Source organism: Chelon labrosus (genome assembly GCF_963514085.1).
Source record: "Chelon labrosus genome assembly, chromosome: 20".
Lineage (NCBI taxonomy): Eukaryota > Metazoa > Chordata > Actinopteri > Mugiliformes > Mugilidae > Chelon > Chelon labrosus.
In genome coordinates this window covers 2,168,102-2,181,306 of record NC_140353.1, presented here as the reverse complement: position 1 = coordinate 2,181,306, position 13,205 = coordinate 2,168,102, and the positions used below count along the sequence as shown (strand labels likewise).

General features: G+C 42.1%; 2 protein-coding genes across 2 annotated transcripts; both read left to right on the top strand.

Annotated features, from left to right (window-relative positions):
- Nucleotides 1–511: 511 nt before the first annotated feature.
- Nucleotides 512–1,504, top strand: noto (notochord homeobox; the record flags this gene model as incomplete). Its single annotated transcript, XM_084568666.1, has 3 exons — nucleotides 512–899; nucleotides 992–1,179; nucleotides 1,295–1,504. The coding sequence occupies 3 exons, from the start codon at nucleotides 512–514 to the stop codon at nucleotides 1,502–1,504; spliced, it is 786 nt and encodes a 261-aa protein (XP_084424792.1).
- Nucleotides 1,505–9,651: 8,147 nt separating this feature from the next.
- emx1 (empty spiracles homeobox 1) lies at nucleotides 9,652–13,001 on the top strand (the record flags this gene model as incomplete). Its single annotated transcript, XM_084569187.1, has 3 exons — nucleotides 9,652–10,000; nucleotides 11,378–11,562; nucleotides 12,834–13,001. The coding sequence occupies 3 exons, from the start codon at nucleotides 9,652–9,654 to the stop codon at nucleotides 12,999–13,001; spliced, it is 702 nt and encodes a 233-aa protein (XP_084425313.1).
- Between the last annotated feature and the right edge of the window lie 204 nt (nucleotides 13,002–13,205).

Genomic DNA, 13,205 nt, shown 5'->3' with positions numbered 1-13,205 from the left:
ACAAAGATTCTCTTTAAACTGCGCGGATTAAAGCCGGCCTCCAATTGTGAGGTGACTTGTTACGCTGCTTAAATCATCTGTCCGCCAGGCAGGACTTAAAAGACTCCAAATAAGATGATTTAGGAACATCAAGGCTTTCCCAGTGGTAATGATTACATTTGGACTTAAGATCCATGGAAGAATTTGCAGCCCAGTAAATCTCCTGAGTTCCCTGCCCCCAGCACTCTTCAAAAGCCTTGTCATTCAAAGGGTTAGGATGTTTGACAATCCCAGCTTGTACTACTCCACCAATTAATTGGATACGTTGTCGGGATGTTCGTCTCTCTCATCTGCTACTTAGAAAGACAAAGGGCCGATGGGGGGGCTGTTGACACCTCTGACTGCGGCTGGAGTATAAATGAGGAGCCTCCGCGGAGTGAGAGCAGCATTCATCATCTCCCTGCTGCACTTGGAGCAACAACGAGTTCTCAGCGAAAACTTTTCAACATCTAACTTCTAAACTTCAGGCAGAATGCAGGTGCCGAACAGACCGATCGGAACTTACGGATACTCGGTGCGTAATTACGCACCAGGATCGCTGTACCCGCAGTACCAAGGAGGTCAGTGCCAGACAACGAAGCCTCCCAGTGGAAAGTCCTTCACTATCGAGGCTTTGCTCGCGAAACCGGAGGACGCAGCCAGCGACCGGACGAGTCCGAGTCAGTGCGGAGTGAAATACCAACACTCAGCCCCCGTCCTGCCTCTCTCTGGACACGCAGGCTTACCGATGGCACCTGCGCCGTACGTCTACTCTCCAAACATGTTGCACTCAGCGATGCACACGCAGCCTGGATATTCTGTCTACTGCTGCCCGCCGTTCAGCTACCAGTCAACGTGTCGGGGAGCGTTTTACGCACAAGGTAAATTGAGAAACTTGGATCGTGTTGGTTAAAACTGCTCCGACGCCTTAAAGTGGCAGTGGTATTAAATGTGTCACCTCTTCTTTTTGCAGCTTCACTGTCCAAAGTCAACGCAGGGCTGCACTCGTTCAAAACCAAAGGTGGGAAGTCCAAACGGATGCGCACCAGCTTCACCAGCGAGCAGCTGTCCCGGCTGGAGAAGGAGTTTGCACGGCAGCAGTACATGGTCGGATCAGAGAGGTTCCTCCTGGCCTCTGCTCTGCAGCTGACAGAAGCTCAGGTAAGAAACGATTTCTACTGAAGAGTGGAGGAGACAAGCAACCTCATGAACATTTCTCAAATTTCTCCAAGTCACCTCTCCCCTAAACTAAGCGCCTCTTCTCTTCGTTTTCCAGGTCAAAGTCTGGTTTCAGAATCGACGCATCAAGTGGCGCAAACAGAGTCTGGAGCAGCAGCAGGCCAAACTCGCCAAACTGGGCCTGGCTGCTCCACCGAAAAGCCCCGGGTCCCAAGGCCACGGGGACGAAGGCGACGAGGATGAGGAGGAGTTCTCAGAGTCAGATGTGGACATCGACGTTTCTGACGACTCCACTGACCACTGCTAACCCGACACCCCCGGACAAACGGACTTGTGTACATAGAGCTGAGAAAGGAGGCCTCTGCCTCCAACTATTTAATAGGTTTATAGTTATATATTTAATTTTCTACATCTATTGCTCTTTGTGAGTTCACTTCATGTGTTAGCGTTTGTATATTTGAATGAAATATTCAGAAATATATTTTATGACAATAACTGCACCCGTGTCCTGGTCCTTTCTTTATATTCAGTCCAAGTTTTCAGAGGTTTTAAGCAGCTGCACTGATCTCTGAGGTTTTACATTAACACATCGTTTTCTACACAAATTAGAGCAGTTAGAGCTTTCATCTCAAGTGGGAGGGTTTCAGGGGGGACAATGTTCTGTCCAGGAATCAGGAATGAAACCTTTAGGGAGTTTTGGTTTCATTTCACAGCCTCCATCAAGTAAATTAGCTCAGTCCTTTGTCTTAAACTAAACTAAAAGTACATTTTAACCTCTGGCTTTAATTGTTAAGAGCAATCCTAGACATTTAAAACCATGAGTTTAAGGGTTTTTATCGACAACTGCAGCTGAATTTCAAGAACACATTATTATATTATTAAGTTAATCAGAGGAAACTAAAAGAGCAAAGTGTGATAAGAATCTGCTCAGCAATCAGCCCTGATTTAACTCAACCATTTATCCTTCAGAAACCAAAACATAAAAATAACAATCACTCAGACTCGTGCATCTCCGTGCCCCTCTGACCTCTGCTCATTGTTCCCCTGGTGTCGCTCTGTGCTCACTCTGACCACGACGGAGACATTTCCTCCCAGGTTTGATCTAACCTAAAGTCTGGGACAGACCCAGCTCCCCCTCCGATTTAAGCTAAGCAAATAAATAACCAGCTCTGGGATTAGCTGGGATATCTGTAACCCGGGGTCAATCTGTCTCAGGGCTAGAGAGCTGGGTCTCACTGTTTTAATCTGTTTAAACGGTCAATACGCCTGTTCCTCACTGCTCCTCAATGGACGCGGCTCCCACATGCCCACCCACTGCCAGCAGGTGCCCCCACTCTGCTATTCAAACCCAACGTCTTTCCTTCCAGGCGGAAAGGGACTCACGCTGGCGGCTGAAGGCTGCCTGGCAGACATGAGGGATGAAGCAGGAGAGGAGAGAGGATTGGGATGGATGAGTCCATCAGAGCAGCTAACTGGGGTGGTCAACCTGAAACCTGTGTCTGGTGGAGAACTCTGACGATTAAAACAAAGAGATGGGACGTTGGGAACACGTCTCCTCCGCCGCTTTGATCCTGAAAACCTTAAATAATTATGTGTAAATGTGTTCATTTTGTTTTAACAGATCATTTCAGCTTCCATCAGAAGATTTAACAGAGAGAAATGAGGCCACTGGAGATGAACCTGAGATAAAGCAAAGTGTTATATAAACTACAGAAGGTGGTCCATCATCCCCCAAGCAGGACAGGAACTCCAGGTTCCCAATGCATCCATGCAACCAGTGACTATAGTATACACTCTGTATATTCACTAAATAAAAAGGAGGGAGTGTGACTCATTAAAATGAAGCAACATCTGATTAATGGTGCAAAGACGTTCAATCAAAAAGTTTCTTATTTGTCATTTAGGACTCACTGATCCTGCAGATGATCCCAGATTAGAAAACCTCTGGATGCAGAGATTCTATTCCATTATCAATTATTCTGCAGATTTTAATGTAGATTATTAGGTATCTGGCCAATGAAATGTGAGAAAGAAGCAACCCGAGTCCAAAATATTCTAGTAACTCTGATGAACTTCTTATGTTTTAGAAGATTTAACCTGAGAATGTTTTGCAATTTTGGATCAATCTCTCTTGTTCTTCCTGTTTCATCTTTATTTGTGTTTTCAGAATGAACCAGGAACCAACAAGTTAAACTAAATAAGATAAGGACTCATACAGGTCTGTTTCCTTTCTCACTGTTGACACATTTTCCTCCACAAACCCCCAGACATCTCCAGAGGCGCAGTCAGAAGCAGGAGGGCAGCTGGTGACAGTATCAAAGAGAGAAGTTTAATAAACAGTAACAGAGCTGATCTCTTCCTCTGTCTCTTGTCCGCCACCCCCTGCCTGCTCTCTCCTGGTCCACCACCACCCCCCCGCACCCCGCGGCCCGCTCGGCTGAAGGAGCAGAATTTGTGTAAAAACCCCAGAGAGCCGTTTCTGATGTGATCAGGCCGAGAATCAGAGCTTTCCCTCCTCTCCTCTCTCCACAGCCCAGCGTAATCCCATTGAGGGGCAGAAAGAAGCAGCCAGAGGCCTGGGAAAGCCCGGAGAGCCGCGGGGGGAGGAAGGCGGGGGTCGGCGGGCTCGTCGTCTCAATTAGCACAGGGCACCTTAGCGGCTGGAAGCAGGCCAAACGCTGGCTGTGACTCCTCAGACTCTCCACAGGCTCTGAGCTGGAGCTCCTTTTGAAAGACAACTGTTACGTCTTGATTGGCCTCTCGACTTGTTTCTCTTCATAAGTTTTGCTTTTTTAGCTCGTTACACAATTTGTCTCGGTGCAGAGGCAGGAGGTGTTTTAGTTAATCCACACAGTTTAGGTTTTGTTTCTTTGCCGGCTTGTGTCGGAGTCTCCAGAGCTCAGACAGTTTGTCAGCTAGTCTCAAACTAATCAGCAGATATCCTGATATTATTATTAAGAGAAAACACAAAGTGGTGGCGGCGGTTTCAGTCGCTCAAGTGTGAAGATGTACAGCTTTTATCTTTTATAAAGTAATGTAAGTCAGACTGGAGATAGAAATTCTTAGCAGGATGACAACAGGAAGCAGTTTTTTTTACATAAATAAATAAAAAAGGAAAACAATACTCAGTTTCATCCATGTGCATATTCATGTGACCCTCCTGGTCAAACAGAAGCAAAACAGATGCAGTAAAGACAAGATAAATCTGATGAAACCAGCTGCACTGAAACTAAAACAAAAGGATTTAGACTCTTGAGTAGACAGATGATTATTTGCACGACCAGTGGTTCTACTGAAACAAGCAGCCAGATAAAGTGTTAAAATCACAGTTAGACAGTGAAACTCATCCACTGACAAGAATTCATCAGATTCAGTGCAAACGCACAAAATGCAAACATCATTATTCACCTCGTCCAAGTCACTAATCTCACAGGCTGTAAAACCAGAACAGACAGACTGAACTAATGTGTTGGTTTGTGCAGATCCTGCACTTTGTGCTGCAAAAATGATTTAACTTTTCACTTCTGTTTATATAACGTCATAAAATAAGCAGAAATGACATTTTTCCAGAGCTCCAGAGATGATGCATCCAAGACCAAAAGCACCAAAAGTCAATTTGGAAATTACCCAAACTAATTATTAAACAGTAATTATGATTACTGTTTTAGCTCTTTACCAATGTGCACGTTGTGGTTAAATAGTCATTTTATGAAATATATATATATTTTTCTACATCTTGTCCATCACTCATTGATGCTGATTAATCAATATTCGTGTTATTATTACCTCAGATAGCTCTGGAGGATTATTTCTGCCGCTGTTGAGCTGCGTTTAAGTTGTTTCACACAGAATCAGTTTTAGCAAAGTGTACCTAATAAACTGGCCACTAAAAGTGTTTTGCTTGTATAAATCTGAGCAGTGCTGGTCCTATGACTCTGAGTCGGGCTGTGATGCAGCTCTGAGAAGGTGTGAAAATTCTCATGGAGACTAATAACCTCCAGCTCCAATAGGGAGAGTGCACTTCATTTGACCAACATGCGTTTTAGGGCAAGAGATTGTAAAAAAAAAAATCCCTTTTGCATTTTATTTGCAGAGGTGAGGGCCCCTCTACTCCATCTAATAGTCATTAGCTTTCATTACAAGCGTTTGAAGTGGAGGCCGCTCTTTGTCTCGTCGTGAAAGGAGACGCACAATGACTTCTGACACGGGCACTGACAAGAGGAGCTCCAGAGGAGAGGCAGGTCTGGAGCTCCGAGAACAGACGCGTATTCTTTCTCAGGAAATAGCAGTTCCTGTTGACGATTCCAGAAAAAAAGACGCGTTAAATGCCTGAAACTGGACCCGATTTATCCAAACTTTTACGCATTTTTTACGCACATTTACGCACACGTTTAAATATCGAAAAAATGTGAATTTCTCAGCGATTTTCAAAATGAAGCCGAGCTGGTTTGAATGTTAAAGGAGGGATGTTTGTTTATGTGCCGAAGAGGGGAGCCGGCGGAGGAGCGGGGCCCGTACAGGTGGCTAAACGACCCCACTTCTCACGCGGGTGGCACAAACGCAGCGACGTGCTACTTTTGCCATCTCGTTATAATGGGGTGAAATTTTCCAACTATTTAAGTGGAATAGATTAGCTGAACACACAACGCTAATGCGAAACAAAATGGCCAATTAGTTTATTAATGAACGAGGGAGGTGAGAGTGGAGAGGGAGGGAGGGGGGGATGCGATCCAGCTGGCCTCTGCAGACTAATCTCATGTCTTTAATCAACAACGTGGAGGAAGATGAGACAGAATTAGACCCACAAGCCGATAAATAAACTGATAGAGCTGCTTTTAAGGCAGAGTGACAGGCTAATGCTGCCAGCTTTAAATGTGGATAGTCCTGTATATCAAATAAAAACATGACATTTACTAAGGATTTAAAAAGTTACATGTCAGATATAACAGGCAAGACAGCAGAAAGACTCCTGAGGCCAATGAAAAGACCAGATAACATAGTTTTCCTTCAACCTCTGTAGGAAACTTAGGGCACTTCCTGATTTCAACCACTGGGTGGCAGCATTGGACCAGAAGACGATGTTTTCCAGTGAGAGGAGAAGTGGTTTCCCTCTTCAGGGTGAAATTAGACAAACTGAAATAACAAATTATTAGGAAACAGCTTATTGAAATATCAAACTAGAGGCCTCTGTACTGTCTGTAAAGCCTGTTTCCTGTGTTTCTCATAATTCCTGCATGCACCCTCATCAACGCTTCCTTCTCAGCCTCTATGGATGTGAATTATGGAAAACGTAACCTAAAATAAAACACAGTGGAAGTGCTTCTTGCAGTTATTTCTTTTCTTTTCAAAGCCACTCAGAAAATAAAAGTAGACACATGTCCGTCTGCACGATCCTCAAAAACAATCTGAAAGGAATTAAATAGTGGAGGAAACCAACTTGTTTTACTCAGGCAGGCCTCTGAAGAGAGATTTTGCATTTTATTTTTGTATTTATAAAGGTCACTAAGGACATTTATATATTAATATACTAATAGTTTTTTAATATCAATGAACAGGGCTTTAGTAATAAAACTACTGTGTGATCTTTATGTGTTTATCAGGAACACATGAGGAGAAACTTCACTGAACACTACAGCAACTGTTGTTATGACCTGTTCTACCAGGAACCACTAGAGGGCAGCACTCGTATTAAATTGTGCCATCAGGCCTCTGGTGGCGTCCATCTTGGATCAGTTTCCTGAGAATCCGAAACAAACACTGCGAACAGATGAAACTGACCGAGAAGAATGAATTTATTATTATTATTATTATTATTATTATTATTGTTTAGGTTATGTTTCGTTTTATTTTTAATAAATATACCCAACACTTAATCAAAGACATTTATGTCCCCTCATGGAAATAAATATCTTTGTTTTTTTTTGTCTTTTTGTCAAAATGGTTCTAATTTACCTTTCTATAAAATCCCAAAATCTACATGTACATAATGTATTAAATTAATTACTAATCTAGGCACGTGTCTGTGTTTGCAGTCCCACGTCAATTGTAAATAGCTGCTTATTTTATTTTATTTTATTGCGTAAAAGCAGATAGTTTTCGGTCACATTTTTCTTGCTGCTCGGTGCGTAATTTAAGTTTGGTTGTTGCGAGGTCATTTATGACACTACTTCACAGTGGAGCATCTAAAGTAAACAGGACTGTGTCTCCAAATAATCTGCTTCTATGTGAAACGCTACAACTCGTATGAAATTATTATGAGTTTGAACACACAGTATGAGGAATGTAATATATTTTACAGTTACAGTAAAAGTCCCTTAATTATCTCAGCAGAATATAAACCTCAGGAATTTCTCTATAAAGCTATGAAGCGTTTCCACTGAAGACCCAACCCCATGACCGTTCGTTGGAGATCACTCAGCTCTGGTCAAACTCTGAGTAACTCTCCTCCCGAGCCTCGGGGAAAATCAAACATCAGGTACGGAACAAGGGTGAGAGCGCTTTGCTTTGTTTTTGTCGAGGCAGAGCGATTTGATCATCTATTAACCAGCAGCGATCAGGGTCAGCGCGTAAAGGCCCACAGGGGTTCATTATTAAACTCAACAGCATCTCAACCGGCTCGGTCAGCCCTCAAGTTAATTCCGGCTGCTGCTGCACGGTGAAGCTGGGTGACGGTTTAAATATCAAATCCAACAATAAAAGGTTTGGAGGAGCCGTGGAACACGTTTACGCACAGAGGCGGTTCATCCTGATAAATGTCGCTCATGCGTTTTCTCAAAGTCCGTCTGATATCATCACTGCTTCCATCTCAGCCTCTGATGTCATTCATAATATATATACAGCTTATAAAGGGAGTTTCTGCTTCATCCTCTGGCATTGTTCTCCTTCCATGTAACAGTTCTATTATCAAGTCAATGTTTGATACGACCTGTTTAGTTCTTATGAGTCATTCAGACAGAAATACTTCCAGAGAAACAGCCTGAAGGAATTCAAGAATCAGAACCACCCAGAAAAAGAAATGTAGAAATGCACCTGTCCACACAATCCCCACAAATCCACTGTTAATTAAACTGAGGAGGAAACATTTGAAGCTTTTCAGGACACGGACTCATTCACGGAACTCACTAGGAGCCTTTAGCTCTAAAAGCCTAATCAACAACTTGTTTTAGCTCATAATTTCCATCGGTAATGATTTTCTAATGCATCCTCTACGCAAACGAGCGCATTAAGAGGATAATTATTAACTTGGTTATGGCGCACAAAGGAAGCGGAGCGCCGGGGGAGCAGCTCCAATGACAAACAGGCTGCCTCTTAACTGCTGCTTTCTCCTGCAGCACCGCAAGCTGCAACCGGGACCGTCCCCTCAGAGGACAAACGGAGCGGCAGCTTCTTTAAAGGCTGCGCAGGTCAAAGCCTTCATGTGGTTAAAATAAAGGAAAGGAATGAAAAGGTTCACTTTCAACATTTGCAGGAAAAAATAAAGAAATATATATATATGTTTTTTTAAAAAAAAATGCATGTTATTTAATAAAAACCAAGACGGAACTATAATAATAATAAGTCTAACATGCAGCATTGCGGCAAAAGAAAAATATATCCAATGCATAAAACTAAACCAGAAAAAAGAAAATTACCACTGCAATTAAAACTGACTATAAAATAAGATTCAGAAGAAGCCATTCAATTCTAAAATAAACCCATATAAACGCAAGGTAGCTGTGAAACACAGGCTGAAATAATAAAGAGCACCAGAGCCAAAAGGAAAATGAAATGACCTTTACGCACAACTTTAACCTGCTCTCTTCCACTTCAACATAAATTCTTTATGCGCTATAATGAGTGTGAACGGGCTCTAAGTGTTATTAAAAAACAAAACGAAGCCTCTTTGGGGTTTCTTGACACTCAGGCTTCAAATATTGACACAAACTCCTGCAGAATTCCTGAATGTGCACTGAAACACGTGGAACTTTCTCACCCCCGCCGGCAGACTGTTTTCCTTTAAGAAAAAACGAGATATTAAGGCTGAACGCGCCTCACAATGACCCATTAATTGGAGCACACATGTTTTCTCAGCGTGCCTCTGTAACTAAGCTGCCCGGTCTTGTGTGATCTACGAGGCAGGTACTTGAGGACACCTATTGGCAGGTGATTTGGTCCAATCAGCTCTCTTCCTGCGCAGCTCCGCGCCACATGGAAGCTTTGAGGCGCCTCGCTTGATGCGCACTTGTGCACAGAAACCCTCCGAGTGCGCACATGCTCCATGTATCAGGACAATTTGCAGCACTGTTGAGTTTTGTAGCAGCATCTTCTTCATCGGGGAAGCTCACAGCGAACACTTCACCTTCTGTGGTCACGATGCGCCTCTGAGAGGAGGTTGGTTTTTTTTCCCCCAGAAAGAGGAAGTAAAGAAGACTGGTCACTTTCTTTTTTGGCGTTGGTTCCCATTTCCATGAAAAGATGATGTTTTCGTCTGCAGGCAAGCGCTGCTTCACGATAGAGTCTCTGGTCGCCAAGGAGAACCCCCTGACAGCCGAGGAGCCCATCCGCCCCACGGCTTTAAGTTACTCCAACCCGACGACAGATGCCTTAATGAACAGTTACCAGCCTCCACCGGCCAGGCCTCTCTACCAGAGCCCGGACTTGGTGTTTCCGGAGACGGTGAACCACCCCTCTCTCACCGTGGCTCCTCACCAGCTCGGAGGCTCCCACCTCCAGCATCCGCACTTCTTCGGGACGCAACACCGAGACCCGCTCAACTTCTACCCGTGGGTCTTACGGAACAGGTTTTTCGGACACAGATTTCAAGGTAGGTGGAGCAGGGGGGATCTAGAATAGTGCAGCAATTAACCGATTATACTTCGGTGCAACTTTCCTCCTTTTGAGGGCTACAGTTGTGCCCATATGTGCGTCTAACCGTGACCCCTCAGGATAAAATTAAAGCAAAGATCAGGCTAATCTGCGCGTAAAATGGTGAATAAAACTTTGCTTTTGGAAGCTTTACACACAAGATATGAGTGGCAAGGTTGAAAATGTGCAATAAATTGAGCCACAGAACATAAAGTACAAGACCACTGACAGCTTCCTGGCTTCCTGCTGCAGCCTCTCGTATTTCCACTCTCATTCGCCCTGCAGCGACTCTCTGAAAAACCGCAGCAGGATTAGATAAGCACCGACGATGATTTCCTTTTCCCACACAGGAGAAGTCAGCTAGCCTCGGGTTAGTTTCTTTTTTTTTAACAATTAATTAAAAAATAAGTCTTGCACAACAGCAGGATTATAGAAGGACAACTGATAAAACTCCACGTGTAATAGGAACAGAAAGGCAAAGCAGGATAAAAATCCACACATACTACAGCAGCAAATGATTTGAATACAGCCTGCAGAGATTTATTTCCACTCCAGCACCACTACATGCACCTTAGGAGGCACTTTATGTTTTGCTAGTGTATGATTTTATTTATTTATTGCAATTCTAAACGTCTGGACAGTAAATTAAAACGTTAAATTAAAACGTTTCACATGCTTCCTAATTACTAAATAATTCTTATATTATTTAATAAATATTTCACAATAACTTCTAGTTTATTTAGTTCTGCATGTAAACGCACGAGGACAAAGTTAATTATATTTAAAATATATAAATATTAAAAAAATAATAATAATAAATCACAGCATCATAAAACCAGTCTGGAATATTTTAAACTAAAAATTTCCCTAAAATATATTATTATATTTTCATTTCCGTCACAAAAAAACTCTCGTATTCTCCAATGCATCAAATTAACTGATCACTTTATATAAAATTAATCATTATTGCTATATTCATTTAACCGCATTTATCTCATGTCCATTTTGTGCAAAAGCTGTGCAAAAACCGAGGTTTGCGCAAAACTAGTTTGATTGATATATTTAGTAAAAACGTATTTAAAGGGATTTAAAAATAATTTGTCAACTTATGTCCACAATTCTGACAGTTAACACGTGTTTCTATTTTTATTATTATTATTATTCCTGCAGCTACCTCTGAAAATAAATTAAAACGCATCACAAATATTAAAATATAAAAATATAAACACAAACATTACATTTCTATTATTCTATTATGCATTAAACCAACTATTAAAATCGTACTCATGATGTTACCAGTCCCAGCTGACCGCCCTCGTTGCCTCTCTGCTCTCAGGTAACGATGTGTCCCAGGACAGCCTGCTGCTCCACGGTCCGTTCGCCAGGAAGCCGAAGCGCATCCGGACGGCCTTCTCTCCGTCCCAGCTCCTGCGCCTGGAGAGGGCCTTCGAGAAGAACCACTACGTGGTCGGAGCCGAGAGGAAGCAGCTGGCCAACAGCTTGAGTTTATCTGAAACACAGGTCAGTTCATAAAAAAATTCATATTTATAGTTACTGCAGGGCGCGATTCCTTCTCTGATAAAGCGAAATATATTAACAATATGTCAGAGCCTAAATGTAAAATAAGAATGATCTTTGTTATAGCTATTAATTACATTTTAGGTTAATTATTTACAAATATCTGAATATTATCTGAATTTATTTTGTCATGTTTTTATAGTAATAGTCAAAAACAATGAGTGAATTTATTTTAAATTTAATATTTGTGAGAATTACATCCTGAAACCGTCTCTGAGAAGGTGTTTAATTTATGCATCTGCACAATGAAGGAGAGTAAATATTATTGATGCTTAAGTTTAATGAGTCCACACTATCTGGGTGTCAATTAGGACTAATAGGAAGCATAAAGAGAAATGTCCTGAGTCAGTGATGAGAATAAACGCTGCCTGCAGCTTTTCTGTCAGTCAGTAAGGAGGCTGGCAAACTCTAAAGATGGTAAACTGAATATTAATGAACTCACATGCAGTTTATTTGATCACTGATAATAATAATAATTAAAATATAGCACGGCTGCTGCAGGTGGATTTTAGAATTTGGGGAATATTTGATAAAAACAGTTTTAACAAAGCAGAATTAGCCCAAAGCTCAGAAAGGCTGCAAATAAAATGAAACTAATATGAGTGTGAGTGTAAGTGTTGCTGTTTTAAAAATGCATCCTGGTCTCACAATCAGCAGAGCTCATGCTCCAAGGTCATAGCTGCAGGAGTCACACAGGAAGGTTTTTAGTTTCTGGAGCTATAAAGTCATGAATGCAAAATAAACTGTGATACAGACTGAAGCTGCAGCTGATTTTAAGTCTCAAAAAGGATCATTTTTAACTGAATTTGGTTTATAAATGTCTGAAATACAGATACATTGAGCACAAATATCCTAAAATGAAAAATAATCATTTTACACTGATTTTTAAAAAGAAAGAAATCACAAATAAAGTTGCATTAATAACATTAACTACGGCTCCATTCTGCACAAGCTTTCAGACCAGAGCTAATGTTATTATTTGACAACTTGTATTTGCTGCATTCTTGCATATAAACCCATATTTCATTTCATTAATAAAAGCTCCATTCTGTGTACCGGTGCCAACACAGAGCCATTATTATTTGTTTCACCTCTGTTTGACATTAACGCGCCTTAACAAACCTAATTGGCCGTGTTTATGCCGTTCATTTCTACCGGGGGGGTCACAGTCTGAACGCTCTTTCTTTCTTTCCTCCCTCCCTCCCTCCCTCCAGGTGAAGGTGTGGTTCCAGAACAGGAGGACCAAGTACAAGCGGCAGAAGCTGGAGGAGGAGGGACCAGAGAGCCAGCAGAAGAAGAAGGGGAACCACCACATCAACAGATGGCGCATCGCCACCAAGCAGTCCAGCTCCGAGGACATTGACGTGACCTCAGAGGACTAAAACGCTGCCCCCCCTCCACCCCCCCTCCCCAAAAAACTCCCCGCGTCAGAGGACCAACACTATTTATTATGTAATATTATTAAGTATAATTAGACACATTAGAGGAAGACTCCAGGACTAAATGTGATCAGTACACATCTCTTCATCAAGGTGCTAAATTTACTCAGAGACACTGAAAAAAAAAAAACATATTTAAGGACGAGG